Raw genomic sequence first — 17,032 nt, forward strand, 5'->3', positions numbered from 1 at the left:
CTAACCAATCAATATTGGACAGCAAATGTCTTCTTTAATAGACATAGATTTCTTTGACAACATGACACTGATGCAATCAACAATGTTTAGAAAAAAGGGGTGGGTATGAAAAGAAAGAGAAGGTTTCTGTACCATTTTCCATTATAGTATCGGATTCTGAAAATGAACGAACAGCTTGCCTAGTCAGCCTTTCAGAAATCTGTACAGCATAAGACAACAGCAATCAATGTTGCATCTGTAATTGTTGGCCTCTGATATGGTAATTTGAATCTCAGAGCTTATAATAAGTCTCAGTACAACAACAACAACAACAACAACAACAACAACAACAACACGCTTGGGAAGTGTTCGACTCATGATTTTGTGATACTAAATCCAGTGTACATATCTCGTTTGCTGTGACATTCTGTGTTTTTGTGTCAGTAAAATAATAAGAATAAATATTTATATCCCGATTTAATCCCTAAACAGGACCCAAAGTGGCTACAATAATTAATACTACATGTACTTAAATAAATCAGATTTTATAGTGCATATGGGCAATAGAGATTCAGTGAATATTTAACATCCTACATGGTGCAATGGGTTAAACTGCTGAGCTGCTGAAGTTGCTAATGGAAAGTTCACAGGTTCAAATCCGGAGAGCAGAGTGAGCTCCCACTGTTCGCCCCAGCTTTTGCCAATCTAGCAGTTCAAAAAAATGCAAATGTGAGTATATTAATAGGTACTGCTCCGGCGGGAAAGTAACAGCGCTCCATGTGGTCATGCCGGCCACATGATCTTGGAGGTGTTTACGGGCAACGCCCACACTTCAGCTTAGAAATGGAGATGAGCACCAACCCCCAGAGTCGGACACGACTGGGCTTAATGTCAGGGGAAAACCTTTACCAAGATAACTCACTTTTTAGGAGTGGGTTCTTCTTCAAGTTTTTCTGCTACTTCTTTTCCAGGCTTTGCCCGTGTTACTGGCTGGAAGAATGATCTGTCCACACATAAATAAACAGAGTTATACATGTCACAGGGGTGGAAAGTTCACACAGGGGTGGAAAGTTTATTGCCATTTTTGCAACAACGTGGTGACATGAGCTTCTGGCAGCCCTATAATTTAAAAAGACAACAGTTTTCTTAATACCACAAATCACAACTAATAAAACAGTGGTCCTGGAAGATGGTATCATGAGTAACCTTTTCCTTCCCCTGGTAGTCTAATAGGAGGGGAGGATGCAGGGGCAAATGAAAGAGTTTAAAAAGCAGCTTGCGTTATTCATTTGCGGTTGGATTGGGGCCCCTGACAATATATTCAGGGAATGTGGCTCTCAGCAATAACAAAAACATTCCTCCATTGCAGCTGTTTTGCTACAGAGGGATTAAACATGCTACAGACAAAAGTGTGTTGCATTTCTAGCATGAAGCGACTGTGCTTCTATTTTTGGTAGTCTGAAAAAATGGATCTAAATTAAAACACTCATTTGAATACCTGTTCTTAAAAATTATTAACAGTGTTCAACTTTATGGGGTGAGTTCATAAGCAAATATTTGTCTTCAAAATGGCTGTTTTCCATGTTTTACACACTAGGCAAAGAAAAGAATTTCCAAGGTTTAGGTGGCCTACACGCAATGCCTTCCAAAATTCAGGTATGGTGCTGCTTACCTTATTGTGCTCTGCATTGTAAAGGCTTGTATAGAATATGTGATAGATCCTATTTCATCGCAGGCCACATCTGATGGCAAATGGAGAGAAGACGTAGATAAGCAACTACAGTTCTGTCAAACTATCATGCACCCTAAGTTCCAGGAGTACTGCAAGAACTCGTCTAGAGTGATGTAAATAAAGAACAATTTAAATTAATTACAGAATTGTCGAAGGCTTTCAGGGCTGGAATCACTGGGTTGTTCACCTTCTACAACATGGCCATACAGCCTGAATTACAGAATGTGCAGGCAGTCCCCAAATTACAAACAACATAGGTTCTGTAGGTTTGCTCTTGCTTGCAATTTGCTTGCAAGTCGGAACAGGTACATTTTATAAGTGTCACTTATAAGCTGTGCTGGCTGGGGGATTCTAGGAGTTGTAGTAAGCTGTTGGGAACACCCGGAATGGCCCAAGTTCTGTCCTGGGCTCGGTCCTGTTCAAAATCTTTATTAATGACTTAGATGAAGGGTTAGAAGGCATGATCATCAAGTTTGCAGACAACACCAAATGGGGAGGGAGAGCCAATACTCCAGAGGACAGGAGCAGAATTCAAAACGATCTTAACAGACTAGAGAGATGATTGGCCAAAACTAACAAAATGAAGTTCAACAGGGACAAATGCAAGATACTCCACTTAGGCAGGAAAAATGAAATGCAAAGATACAGAATGGGAGACAATGTCTGGCTTGAGATCAGTACGTGTGAAAAAATCTTGGGGTCCTCGTGGACAGCAAGTTAAACATGAGCCAACAATGTGATGCGGTGGCAAAAAACCCAATGGGATTTTGGTCTGCATCAATGGGAACACAGTGTCTAGATCCAGGGAAGTCATGCTACCCCTCTATTTTGCCTTGGTTAGACCATACCTGGAATATTGTGTCCAATTCTGGGCACCACAATTGAAGAGAGATATTGACAAGCTGGAATGTGTCCAGAGGAGGGCGACTAAAATGATCAAGGGTTTGGAGAGCAAGCCCTATGAGGAGCGGCTTAAAGAGCTGGGCGACTTAAAGAGCAGAATAGAAGGTTGAGAGGAGACATGATGAGGGCCATGCATAAATATATGAGGGGAAGTCATAGGGAGGGGGGAGCTATCTTGTTTTCTGCTTCCCTGGAGACTAGGACGCGGAGCAATGGCTTCAAACTACAAGAAAGGAGATTCCACCTGAACATGAGGAAGAACTTCCTGACTGTGAGAGCCATTCAGCAGTGGAACTCTCTGCCCCGGAGTGTGGTGGAGGCTCCTTCTTTGGAAGCTTCCCAGTGGTTCTCAACCTGTGGGTCCCCAGATATTTTGGCCTACAACTCCCAGAAATCCCAGCCAGTTTAGCAGCTGTTAGGCCAAAACATCTGGGGACCCACAGATTGAGAACCACTGAGTTGGATGGCCATCTGTCGGGGGTGCTTTGAATGCAATTTTCCTGCTTCTTGGCAGGGGGTTGGGCTGGATGGCCCATGAGGTCTCTTCCGACTCTATGATTCTAAGTCCAAAACACCTGGAATGGCCCAAGTTTGCCCAGGCCAGATGGAGAGGCACCCTCTCTCACACACACACAAACATACATACACAGACAACTTGGTTCCTATATGTATGTTTGGTGTAATTGCGTTGTATATGCGGTCTAATAACAATGTCAAGCCATGAAGAAGGCCTCACCTGCGCGAGTTGCCTCGTTTCTCCGTCTCTTTCACAAGCCTCTTTCTGTTTTTCGCGCGAAAATCCAGCCCAGCCTCTGACTGACAGGGCCAGCCACCAGGCAGTGACGTCACACCCGCGACGCTGAGGCATGCCGGGAAACCGAGTTCTTGCAAGCAGTTCTGTGTGACTCACTCGCCCCCGTTGCTCCATGGGAAAAAAATGAGAAAGTGTACTCTCCTGCATATGAGTGTATATGTTTATACACAGGCATACCTCTATCTATCCATATAGCTGTGTTTATATTCTACAGTCCCAAATCTATCTATCTATCTATCTATCTATCTATCTATCTAGATAGATAGATAGATAGATAGATAGATAGATAGATAGATAGATAGATAGATAGATAGATATATTTGGGACTGTATAGAATATAAACACAGCTATATATATAAAAATGTTCTGTGCATAATGAGTACCTTAAAAACAAAAGAACCAATGAACGAAACCACACCAAATTTGGTGGCAAAACTTCTCACAACACAAGGAGTGACCATCACTCAAACGTATGATTTTGTCACTTGGGAGTTGTTGTTGCTGGGATTTATAGTTCACCTACAATCAAAGAGCATTCTGAACTCCATCAACGATGACATTGAATCAAACTTGGCACACAGAACTCCCATGACCAACAGAAAATATTGGAAGCGTTTGGTGGGCATTGATTGACCTTGAGTTTGGGAATTGTAGTTCACCTACATCCAGAGAGCACTGTGGACTCAAACAATGATGGATCTGGACCAAACTTGGCACAAGTATTCAATACGCCCATATATGAACACAGATGGAGTTTAGGGGAAACAGACCTTGACATTTTGGGAGTTGTAGTCACTGGGATTCACAGTTCGCCTACAATCAAAGAGCATTCTGAACCCCACGAACAACAGAATCAGAGCAAACTGTTTAACTGTTTTTTATTTTAGAAAAAAGCCAATCTTTCCTTTTGTTTTTATAAATACTCCCTTTAGAAAATGCACAAGGCTGTGGGTGAACCACAATTCCCAAAAAATGTGGGTCAATCACCTCCAAATCCCTGCCAGTATTCAAAGTTGACCATGTTGGGTCTGTGTGCCAAGTTTGGTCCGGATCTGTTGTCAGCTAGGTTCAGTGCTCTCTGTATGTGGGTGAACCACAACTCCTAGATTCCAAGGTCAATCACTCCAAACCCCCACCAGTATTCAAAGTTGGCCACGTTGGATCTGTGTGCCTAGTTTGGTCCAGATCCATCATTGGTGGGCTTCAGAGTGCTCTCTGGATACAGGGTGAACTATAACCTCCAGTATGTTCTGGGGGTTCCGTGTGACAAGTTTTGTCCAGGTCCATCATTGGTGGGGATATATATAGTATATAAAAAACAGAATCTAAAAAGCAAACCTTGCTATTATCATTATACAAACGAGACTACTGTACATAATAAAACTTGATTTTGGTATCCACTGTGGGTCCTGGCACAAAATCCAATTGATACCAAGAGATCACTGTATTTGAAAATGACCAAATCGTATGGCATTTCAGAAGCTAAATAAAAACAGTAGAGTTGAGCAGAATCCCCAGTGGTCAAAGGATGAATGACTGACTGAATGAATTAAACTTTATTTATAGCCTGTCCTATCTTCCTGAAAGGACTCAGGGCAGCTCACAACAAAATATACAATGGCAAACATTCAATGTCAACAATAATACATTAAAAAAATCCATAGACAAATCAGAAATAACTCAGTAAATTATAAATCAACATAAATGAACAAAACGTAAAATATGTCCACATAATTACTAACATATTAAATCTTTAAAATATCATTTTCAAATATCTAAAATTAGGCTAAATTGTTGGGGGGGGGGGGGAGATGGAAAACTTGTTTGCGCAAAACTCTTGAACCCTTCTCATAGCTAAACAAAGCAGAATAAGTTATACAGACTAAGCAATTGTGCTTAACCACCTAATCCTAAGCAGTTACATATATATGTCCAGTGATTTTAGACTACTTGGGTGTAACTTAAGTCCACATAGATGACATACTGGATACAGAATCTAGCTTTTTTTGTTAGAAAACTTCCACCACAATGGAACAGATTTTTTAAAAGGAGTCTTAGCTCAATGTATTGTCGAAGGCTTTCATGGCTGGAATCACTAGGTTTTTGTGGGTTTTTTCGGGCTACAGGGCCATGTTCTAGAGGCATTTCTCCTGAGGATGCTTGCCATAGATGCAGGCGAAACGTCAGGAGAAATGCCTCTAGAACATGGCCCTATAGCCCGAAAAAACCCACAAGAACCTAGTCTTAGCTCACTCTGCTGACCAAAAACAGCCATAATTTGGCTTTACAGAACATTGTGCTTTGATTTGCAGAACAAACTATTGCCTAAGTGTCAGTAATAAATAAAGCATGTTGTTGCTGTTGCTACTATTATTATTATAAGTCTAAAAATTCACAGTAGTGGTCTACAAACTTCGTGACATCAACTCTATTTTAAATCAATGCTATTCAAAAGTACTGGTTTGTGGAGCAGTGCTAGTCCTTGGCAAATTTCCAAGAAGAAAAAAGCATTTATACCCCATGGATACACATCGATACTGGTCCCTAGTACAATGGGGGGAAGAGTTGCCAACTCACAAATTAGAGAACATGAGGATGGACTGCTTTAAACTGTACTTATTTGTTTCCTTTTCTCTAGAAGAGCTGTGTAAGCTGACTGTGTCTCAGCAACTCTGATTATGGTGGCTCATATATGATATTTCTTAGCACCTGAGCCATCTGGTTTGCACATGGGTAGGCATGGCAGTTTGTCCCTGATTATTAGCCTGCTTTCAGTTTGCTTCCACAGACTGGGTTGCTTCAACTCAACGGTGCATGACAGTCCAATGAGACCAATATTTTCTTTGCAGCAAAGAATGATAATGATTGCGGTGGTCACCAGAACTCTGCCCAGCTATCCAGTGCATATGAAACACTCCTTGATTGTGTTGGGATTCAACCCCACACTGCCCAAGGCTCAAGTCCTCAATGAGCAGTTAGTTTAGTATAGGCTGAGGGAATTCCCTTCCCGCATGTCTTTTGTATGACAGTTTTTGCTCTCATTCTGATTGGTTGTTCAAAATGGAAAAAAAATGTACTGCACGTTTTTTGAATCTGACCTTACATTTCAGTATGGAGAGTATGTGCTGTGTGCTTTGAGATCTCTCTCTGCTTGTGGGTCAGGAGAGATGTAGTGATTGGTGTTTTTCCCTCTCTTGAAATCTTAGAAGACATGGGTGTTAGAGTAGCTTATGCAGTTATTTCTTATTATTGTAAATAAACCTTTTGTGATTTTTTAAGATTGGACTCTGCATGTTTGCTTCCTAAGCTCTGAATTCCTTACAGCCAATCACATGGCACTTCACACTCTCCTCGCTAATGAGCTGGTGCTCAACTTTTGTATCCTGTTTGTTTTTGGATGCTCTGCTGTATATTTTAGGGTAGTTTTCCCTAACTGTTTGGACTGCAAGTCCCGGAATTCCCTAGCCAGCACAACAGGGAGGGTAGTCTTAGACTTGTATCAAAACAAGTAACTTTTCCCAGTGGTGAATATGGCCCATTTATTAAGCTGAGACTTGACCCACTGAGACTTGACCGACAGCTAGCATTCATCTTGGACTGTGGTTTTTTGATGTAAATAAATCTTTTGTGATTAAACTCTGCATCTTTGCTTGCCTAAGCTCTGAATTCTTTACAGCCACATCACATGGCACTTCACACTCTCCTCACAAATGAGCTGGTGCTCAACTTTTGTATCCTGTTTGCTTTTGGATGCTCTGCTGTATATTTTAGGGTAATTTTCTCTAACAGTTTGGACCGCAAGTCCCAGAATTCCCCTGGCCAGCACAACAGGGAGGGTAGTCTTAGACTTGCATCCAAACAAGTAACTTTTCCCAGTGGTGACTATGGCACATTATGAAACTGAGACTTGGTCCAATGTGTCCGACAGCTAGCATTCATCCTGGACTGTGGTTTCTTGATGTTTGTCTCGCAAGTTAGGCAGCAAGCTGGGGTCGAACAAAGACTCCCCAACCCAAAGGCGTACGGCGAAGATGTGTCGGCATGGCAGCCTGCGAGTCAAGTAAATGGAGCAGCTGCAAGCGGCCATATCCTGGTTTACTAGAAAAGAGCAGGTGTGTTCTTCCAACAGGTATCCCTTTGGTGTCTCTTTCAGCTCAAAGTGTGCATGGGGCAACAAGTCCAATTCCTCGGCAATCAGCTCGGTGCCGTCAGACAGGCAGGCAGTTCGGTACAACTCAGCCACAGGAGCCACGTTGAATGTTGACTTCTCCATCTGTAAAGTCTGGAGTCCTAGGAGGCCTTGTAGACAAGCAGCCAGTGCTATAGGGGATCTGAGCACCACCTGAAGCTTGTGGCGATGGGCCTCAAAGTGGTCCAGAAAGGAACATTCCTGGTTTTTCTCAAAGGCCCAACACTCTACCCACATGTCTTTGTGGGGGTGCCAGCACTCCAGGATGTACTGTAGAAAGGAGGATGGAGCCACATTTTCTAGGTCACTCAGGTACTGGCAATAGACCTGGGGTGAGTCAGAGTTTGCCAGGTTGAGCAGCAGATTGCGGATCTGGTCCTCATTTGGCACAGCCAATTCAGAGGCCTTGAGATAGAGGATCTCCAAGACCTGAAAGCGACAGATTTGCACCTGGGCACATGGCAACACCTCCTCTACTGCATCCAGACCAGTCGCGCCAGCCCCAACTGTGATCACCTTCACCTGCAATTTAATGTCTGGGACACTCTGCACCAAAGAGGCCACCATAAATATAAGGAGGTCAGGTAGCCCCTGTCGTGCCAGGCAATAAGCCACCTCACGACCACGTCCATTGGCGTCTTGGCACAATATTGTATGGAGTTCAAATTCTGCATTGAGACAGGCAGCACGTTCCAGAAAAAGGCGAGCTGGGAAGCGTTGCACCAGTTTGAGCATGTGTGAGGTGGCCAGGAAGATGCGATCGAGCACAGCCACATCCTCCTGGAACACCATTTTGACCTTAGCGCCCCCATCAGCCTTGAAGAGCCCATCCAGAATGGCCAGGAGCTCACACAAGCCCTTGTCTTTTGCTTTGCTATAGTCCCCCAGGCTCCAGATAAGGTCTGGTGTCAGGAAGCGCTTCGATATGTTGTTGGTAATACGGATGGGCAACCCCAGGCTAGCTGTCAGCTGGTGCCGCTTGAAATAACGGGAGAACTCCAGCTCAGACAAGTGGTGGCTGTGCTCTAGGTTGGACTCAATCACCACCAGGCGGTCCTTCTTGGGGCCTAAGCGCAGTGTGATGGCAGCTGGGCAGTCAATCTTTTCACATCTGTAAGAGAGAAGGAGATCAAATGGGGTAATCGATCAGATAACAAGTAACAACAGTTCAGGCAATCACTCAAACACACATAAAGCAAAAAACTAGTGACAAAGCAGTGGGTGGAAGACATGCTCTATCCCACAACATCCCTTCACGTATAGAGCTCACAGAATTTGATAATCACATTCAACTGAAAGTGACCATTCATACCTTTATGCATGGATGAGATTCTGGAAGTTTTGGCCCACCAAACCCTTCTATGTCACAGCATGAACTACATACCCAGCATGAGAACTACCCCTGTGGGCCTATAAAAGAGTTGCCATCCATGGCTGAAATAGGACAGAACAACATCTTCTTTTAGTTTTTGCAATCGGAGCAAGGTGCCCAAGAATGTTTGCCTTATTCCAATGGTTCTCAACCTTCCTAATGCTGTGCCCTGTTAATACAGTTCCTCGTGTCATGGTTTACCACAGACCACCTCCTACAATGCAACCTGAGCCCTGCCACATGCACAATGGAGGACCTTCTTGCAGCAACACCAGAGGCACTCCAAGTGGCCAGCTACTGGTCAAAGGAGATTTAATAGAATACCAAGCCTGCAAACTTTGTGTTTTGTTTGTTTTTAATGCAATACAACTGTTTTGGTTCGCTACTGACACAATAAATAAATTAAACAAACAAATAAATAAAATGTTGAACACAATCTTCTTGCAATTTCATGGAAACTCCAGCTACTAACAGGATCTGATGACAAGCAATACTGTCTTCCTCACTGTTGACCTCACAACCTCTGAGGATGCTTGCCATAGATGCAAGCGAAATGTCAGGAGAGAATGCTTCTATAACATGACCATATAGCCCAAAAAAACTTAAAACAACCCAGTGATTCCAGGCATGAAAGCTTTTGACAATACAATACTGTTTTCCAATTTATTCCTCCCCCCCGTTCTGTTATTACTCCAATAATGAATTTGATGGGCTCCCTCGTGGCACAGCAGGTTACACCACTGAGCTGCTGAACTTGCTGACCGAAAGGTTGGCGGTTCGAATCTGGGGAGTGGGGTGATATCCCGCTGTTAGCCCCAGCTTCTGCCAACCCAGAAGTTTGAAAACATGCAAATGTGAGTAGATCAATAGGTACCACTTTTGTGGGAAGGTAACGGCGCTCCATGCAGTCATGCTAGCCACATGACCTTGGAGGTGTCTACGGACAATGTAATCTCTTCAACTTAGAAACTGAGATGAGCACCACCCCCCAGAATAGGCTTAATGTCAGGGGAAACCTTTACCTTTGATGAATTTTATATTGCAAGTATTTTGGAGCAGGGTCCTATCCTCTCTCACACAATATAATACAGAGTATTATGTAATAATCATATTCATACTAAAACCAACTTACTGGTGGTTCCGTTGCACCATGCTTTGTCCAACATAGGTCCCGCTGTGTTTGCAGACAAGACGCACATAACGGAAGCGGAGTATCTCAGCCAAGTTGGGCTGATAAGGTGGTGGGTTCTGGCGAAGGGAGACGAGTGGCTTCAGGCTGGCAATGATGAACAGCACCTTGTGCTTTTCACACCAGTCATCGAAAAAGAGGCTGAACTGGTGCCAGGTATGGAATTCCCGGCCTAGGCCCAAGTCCCCCATGGCACCTGCAAGCAGAGCAAAGAAATCAATGACATAATAAAAAACAAAAGAAGCTGAAGATGACAAGGCCATAAAACATGCTTAGCAAGGCAGTTCTAGACACATTTTCGGAATCTCATTGAATCCAACAGAGTTTATTTCCTGATTAATTACAGGATTGCAACCTTAGGCCCCTTCTACATTGTCCTTATATCTCAGGGTTTGATCCCAGGTTATCTGCTTTGAAATGGATAACATTTATTGATTTATTTACTCTATTTGTATCCTGCCTTTCTCTACCGCGAAAGGGACTCAATGCAGCTTTAAATATGGCAACTATTCAATGCCTTTGAACAACAAACAATTAAAATACATTAAGTTAAAGATTTAAAATTAAAATTAAATGCACATTAAAACATATAAAGCACTACAAGCACTATTACAACTAACACCATCCACAGTCGTAATCTGGGGCCATTCCAAAAGTAATTGCACATAATTCCATAGCTATTATTACATTGTAGTTAATCTCCAAAGGCTTGACCCCAGGACCAGTTTTTCACTTTCCTTTTGAAGGCCAGGAGAGAGGGAACTGCTTTAATATCACTGGGGAGGGAGTTCAAGAGCTGAGGTGCCACCACTGAGAAGGCCCTGTCTCTTGTTCCCACCAGACGCACCTGTGAAGGAGACGGGACCGAGAACAGGGTCTTCCCAGATGATCTTAATCTCTGAGATGGTTCATAATGGGAGATACTGTCAGACAGATAAACTGGGCTGGAACTGTTTAGGGCTTTATAGGCTAAAGCCAGCACTTTGAATTGTGCTCTGTAGCGCACTGGAGTCCAGTGGAGCTCCCTGTATGCCGCTCCAGTGATCAACCTGGCTGCAATCTGTTGCAATCATTTGAAGCTTTCGAACAGTCTTCGAAGGCAACACCACATAGAGCATGTTGGAGTAATCTATTCAGGATGTGAGCAGAGCAAGGACCACAGTGGCAAAGTCTGACTTCCCAAGGTGGCACAGCTGGCACACAAGTTTTAATTGTGCGAATGCTCCCCTGGCCACTGTCAAAACCTGGGGTTCCAGGCTCAATGATGAATCCAGGATCACTCCCAAGCTGCGAACATGAGTCTTCAGGGAGAGTATAACCCCATCCAGCACAGGATGTAACCCTAGACCCTGGGTTACATCCTGACCAGGAGGACCTCTGTCTTGTCTGGATTCAGTTTCAATTTGTTCACTCTCATCCAGGCCATCACAGCTGCCAGGACCTGAACAGCTTCCTTAGTAGCAGGTGGGAAGTGATAAAGTTGGACGTCACCTGCATACAGATGGCATCCATCTCCAAAACTCCAAATGATCTCTCCCAGTGGCTTCATGTAGATGTTAATCAACATAAGGGGTAGTATTGAACCTGCAGGACCCCACAGGTCAATGGTTGTAAATCAAGAAGGTAACCACCAACATCTTCTGGGAGCATCCCTCCAGGAAGGACCAGAGCCACTGTAAAACAGTACCTCCAAGACCCATTCTAGCATGGTGTCCCGGAAAGATACCATGGTCTACAGTATTAAAGGTCGCTGAGAGGCCCAGGAGAACTACAGGGATACTCCCCTGTCAAGTTTCCTATGCAGATCTTCTACAAAGGCGACCAAGGCTGTTTTAGTTCCATGTCCTGGCTGAAAGCCACCCTGCACTGGAACCAGATAATCAGTGTCCTCCAAGAACATCTGGAGTTGTGAGGCCACCACACGTTCCAAGACGTGAGTCTCCACTGCCATATAATCTGGGATAAGCAAATAATTTGGGATCAGATCCTAGGATATAAGGACAGTGTAGACAGGGCCTTAATTTCTCACTGAAACCAATCAGACTTGTAATGTAGTTCTGTGCCTGCTTACCTGGGAATAAACCCCACTGATTGTTGCAATTTATAGTGGGTACTTGGAATCTGCTGGAGTTTTAGGATCCTCTGTGGATACCAGACTCTGAGGTTGCTCAACTCCCATTATATATCATGGCAGAGTGAAATCGTTTGCTTTTTGCAATTTTAGCAGTGAATATTTCCAAGCCATAAATGGCTGAATACGTAAATGCAGAATTTGTGGATATGGAGGGCCAACTGCACAACTAAATAAACATGCAAAGAATTGTGGAATCCGAAATGTATGCTTATGGCTATACTATCACTAAAATGTAGTTGTGCCTCAACCGGTCACCCTTCCCTTCAAATTACGTTTTCCGACAAGATGTATATTTCCATATCGCCTTGAAAGTGCATGTTATGTCTCGAGTATTTAGAAGTGCTATGTAAACACTGGCTTGGCTCCAGATCTTCCTTCTGCAGATAGAATAGCTCCATCTGTCCATGGAAGATTTTGGAGGCAGAAGAGCATTTCTGAAGGTGGAACAAGGGAGGAGGAAAGAAGGTGGTGTTGGTAAAGATGATCTCTTCCATGCTTAGAGAATTCTCCCAAAAGCAAAAGCAAGTTGGTTGCACTCCACTATTTAGTAATCACAAATGTAAATATGCAGCATATGATGGAACGCAATCTATACAAATAATAAAGGTGAAAATATGTATGTGTGTGTAGCTGGGGTGTCCACTTACACAGACAAGCTCCTGCCTACACAAACAGCTATAGCTCCCACTGCTCAGGAGACACCAATGGCCCTCCCTCCAATGACATTACAGGTTACAGTGAGCACCATGAACATGTACAACAGCCCTGCCAATGTTCTCCACACATACCATACTACCCACCACCCAACTGAAGGCTTTCATATGGGGACAATTTCATCCTAGATTTTATGTGTTTCCTCCACCATAGGCACCCTAGTGTCTCTTACTCTCTCCATTGGTGTGGAATTTGCATGACCCTGCCCACTGCCTCTCCCTTAACCCTTTCCTATTCTTTTCTATGGCACACAGTAAACAGAGGAATGGATCAGCACCTGAACATACTGGAGAGGTTTGGGGAGAATTCACCACAATTTATAGGAGTTGTAGGTACTGGGATGTATAGTTCACCTGCAATCTAAGAGCACTTTGAACTTCACCAGTGATGGATCCGGAACTAACTTGGCACACAGAACATCCATGACTAACAACCATACTGGAGGTCTTTGGAGGGATTTATAGGAGTTGTAGTTCACCTACATCCAGAGCGCACTATGGATCCAAATAATAATGGATCTGGACCAAACTTGGTATGCATACCCAATATGCCCAGATTTGAATACTGGTGCATTTTTAGGGGAATTGGCCTGGACATTTTCAAGTTGTAGGCAGGGCCATAGCCAGAAAAAAAATTCGGAGAGGGTTGAAATTTTGGGGGGGGGGGGGGGGGTTGAAACCTGCCTCCTAGCTCACGCTGAAGCAAAGAGCACAGCAGGGGGGAGAGCAACCTTCAATAGCCTGCAGCTCCACCCCTGTCAACCACCTCCACCAAGTCTGGCCTCCTTAATGAGTTGCTTGGTTGCTTCACTACATCTGCTATTGCTGCAAGTAATGACAGTGTGAATAAATTGTCAATATTTGCTTGAGATAGTGCTTACAGTTCTGGAGGGACTCTTAATTTTTTGCATCTCATAGACTTAGCATGGGGATTTGGTTAACCAGTTAAAATTCATGAGTAAACCAGGTTTTTTTAAAAAAATCTGAAACATTGCGGGGGGGGGGGGTTGAACCCCTAAAACTACCCCCTCGCTACAGGCCTGGTTGTAGGTACTGGGATATATAGTTCACCTGCAAACAATGAGCACTCCACCAAAGATGTAATTGGACCAAACGTGGCACACAGAGCCCCGCTGACCAGCAAAAAATACTGAAGGTCTTTGGGAGAAATTCTCCTTGATTTGGGGGAGTTGCAGTTCACCTACAACCAGAGAGCACTGTGAACCCAAACAACGATGGATCTGGACCAAACTTGGCACACATATCTGATATGCTGAAATCTGATTACTGGCGGCTAGGGTTGGGGGGGGGGGGGGGACTGACCTTCCTTTCTGGGAGTTGTAGTTTACCCACAACCAAAGAAACTGTGACCTCCACTAATGATGCGTTTTTTTCTGAACTGGGTTGTCTTGCCACTCACTCTTCAAAGTAAAAGTAGTCTGCAGAAGAAAAAAGAAACTGGGTCAAATTAGTACATTTAAGAATAATTTGATGTGTATACAAATAACAACAACAACAACAGGATTGCTGTGTGTTTTCCGGACTGTATGGCCATGTTCCGGAAGCATTCTCTCCTGACGTTTTGCCAACATTTATAGCATCTTCAGAGGTTGTGAGGTCTGTTGGAAACTACAAACGTGGGGTCTATATATCTGTGGAATGTCCAGGGTGGGAGAAAGAACTCTTGTCTGTTTGAGGCAAGTGTGAATGTTGCAATTGGTCACCTTGATTAGCATTGAATGGCCTTGCAGCTCCAAAACTTGGCTGCTTCCTATGTGGAGGAATCCTTTGTTGGGAGGTGTTAGCTGGCCTTGATTGCTTCTTGTCTGGAATTCCCCTGTTTTCAGAGTGTTGTTCTTTATTTACTGTACTGATTTCAGAGGTTTTTTAAAAAATACTGATAGACAGTTTTTGTTTATTTTCATGGTTTCCTCCTTTCTGTTGAAATTGTCCACATGCTTGTGGATGTCAATGGCTTCGCTGTGTAGTCTGACATGGTAGTTGTTAGAGTGCTCCCCGAGGGGACTCATGAGATATCTTGGAGATGTAACGCAAGTCTGAACACAAACTTCACAGCTGTTTCACATACACTTTACAAACATAGCCTAAGGATAATTTTATGCAGAATATTTTTAATGAAACAATGGACAGTGAACCACCAGAAAGAAAAAATATTGCTATCTCAGCCACCAATGACCTCACAACCTATGAGGATGCCTGCCATAGATACTGGCGAAACATTAGGAGAGAATGCTTCTGGAAAACTCACAGCCCGGAAAACTCGCAGCAACCCACCTATAGAAAGTTTTGGATTTTAGAATTCTGGATAAGGGGAGCTCAACCTGTAATAATCAACCCAAAGAGGTTACTAATTATGACATAATGCTATAAGGATCAAATGATGTGAAGTGGGAGGTGTGCAGTGCAGTTCAAGTTTTTATGTGCTAAAACAAATATATTATTGGGTTGTTGTAGATCTTTCGGGCTGTATGGCCATGAGCATTCTCTCCTGACGTTTTGCCTCCACAGAGTTTGTGAGGTTTGTATATTATATTATATTATTATAATTATATTATTATTTTATTGCAGAACTCACATGAAATGCAAAAACAGACACAGAAATATAGAGTTGGAAGAGGCCCTCAAGTGGGCCATCCAGTGCAACCCCCTGCCATGCTGCAACACCCAATCTAAGCACCTCCGACAGATGGCCACCAGTATCTGCTTATATACTTTCAGAGAACATAACATTATAGAATCATAGAGTTGGAAGAGACCTCATGGGCCATCCAGTCCAACACCCTTCCATGCTGGAACACACAATCAAAACACCCCTGACAGATGACCACCCAGTCTCTGCTTACATACTTTCAGAGAACATAACATCATGGAATCATAGAGTTGGAAGAGATCTCATGGGCCATCCAGTCCAACCCCCTGCCATGCCGGAACACAGAATCAAAACACCCCCGACAGATGGCCACCCAGTCTCTGCTTATATATTTCCAGAGAACATAACATTACAGACTCATAGAGTTGGAAGAGACCTCGTGGGCCATCCAGTCCAACCCCCTGCCATGCTGGAACACACAATCAAAGCACCCCCGACAGATGGCCACCCAGTCTTTGCTTATACACTTCCTGAGAACATAACATAGAATCATAGAGTTGGAAGAGACCTCATGGACCATCCAGTCCAACACCCTGCCATGCTGGAACACACAATCAAAGCACCCCCAACAGATGGCCACCCAGTCTCTTGCTTATATACTTCCAGAGAACATAACATTATAGAATCATAGAGTTGGAAGAGACCTCGTGGGCCATCCAGTCCAACTCCCTGCCATGCTGGAACACACAATCAAAGCACCCCGACAGATGGCCACCCAGTCTCTGCTTATATACTTCCAGAGAACATAACATTATAGAATCATAGAGTTGGAAGAGACTCATGGGCCATCCAGTCCAACTCCATGCCAAGAAGCAGGAAAAACATATTCAAAGCACCCCCGACAGATGGCCATCCAGCCTCTGCTTAAAAACCTCCAAAGAAGAAGCCTCCACCACACTCCAGGGCAGAGAGTTCCACTGCTGAACAACTCTCACAGTGAGGAAGATCTTCCTAATGTTCAGGTGGAATCTTCCTGTAGTTATATGTACATAGAAGCGTTTGAAATATAAGAACTCAAAAGGAGATGCTAAAAGAGACATACATGCATGCAAAAAGCATGCAAATGAATGCATGTGCTTGCATCCCTGGAGGGTGGGGGGGGGGGGCAGCCGTTTAGTGGACAGAGATCACACCCCCAATTTGTCTCAGTCCCGGCTTTTGTGTCCTTCCAGAAAGACAGGGATTTTTGGACTCGTACCTGAAGGAATGCCTCCCTTGTTGTCTTGGATCCACTGGGTTTGAGGTTGCAAGTTGCAACCAGGCCGGAAGAAACCCCCCAGCGCTCTGCCTTCCTGCTTTGGTGATGCCAGGCGAGAGAAGGAAGCACGGCTCTCGA

At 43.8% G+C, this 17,032-nt stretch overlaps 2 protein-coding genes across 3 annotated transcripts in view; both read right to left on the reverse strand.

Moving 5' to 3' along the window:
• Window positions 1–3,461, reverse strand: part of LIG1 (DNA ligase 1) — a 30,517-nt gene extending 27,056 nt beyond the window's left edge. The window contains exons 1-3 of the mRNA XM_060780615.2: window positions 3,351–3,461; window positions 1,652–1,721; window positions 902–982 (exon numbers count right to left, since the gene is read on the reverse strand). Of these exons, the coding sequence (XP_060636598.2) occupies window positions 902–982; window positions 1,652–1,668 (98 nt within the window). The 5' untranslated portion in view covers window positions 1,669–1,721; window positions 3,351–3,461. The remainder of the gene's footprint in view (window positions 1–901; window positions 983–1,651; window positions 1,722–3,350) is intronic.
• A 1,508-nt stretch (window positions 3,462–4,969) lies between these two features.
• On the reverse strand, window positions 4,970–17,032 carry ZSWIM9 (zinc finger SWIM-type containing 9). 2 transcript variants are annotated; one of them, XM_067469955.1, is made up of 4 exons: window positions 16,895–17,032; window positions 14,349–14,464; window positions 10,122–10,374; window positions 4,970–8,728 (listed from the first exon to the last, which is right to left on the reverse strand). In XM_067469955.1, the coding sequence occupies exons 3-4, from the start codon at window positions 10,367–10,369 to the stop codon at window positions 7,357–7,359; spliced, it is 1,620 nt and encodes a 539-aa protein (XP_067326056.1). In that variant the 5' UTR covers window positions 10,370–10,374; window positions 14,349–14,464; window positions 16,895–17,032; the 3' UTR covers window positions 4,970–7,356. The 2 variants fall into 2 exon arrangements, with proteins under 2 accessions (XP_067326056.1, XP_060636602.2); XM_060780619.2 differs by lacking the exon at window positions 14,349–14,464.

Source organism: Anolis sagrei, chromosome 6 (assembly GCF_037176765.1).
Source record: "Anolis sagrei isolate rAnoSag1 chromosome 6, rAnoSag1.mat, whole genome shotgun sequence".
Classification (NCBI taxonomy): Eukaryota; Metazoa; Chordata; class Lepidosauria; order Squamata; family Dactyloidae; genus Anolis; species Anolis sagrei.

Excerpts from the sequence above, each read along its gene's own strand:
- ZSWIM9 (XM_060780619.2), bottom strand. The coding sequence starts at position 10,369 with ATGGGGGACTTGGGCCTAGGCCGGGAATTCCATACCTGGCACCAGTTC. Across the intron at positions 8,729-10,121 it reads ATGGTGCAACGGAACCACCA|ATGTGAAAAGATTGACTGCC; the intron begins GTAAGTTGGTTT and ends TCTCTCTTACAG.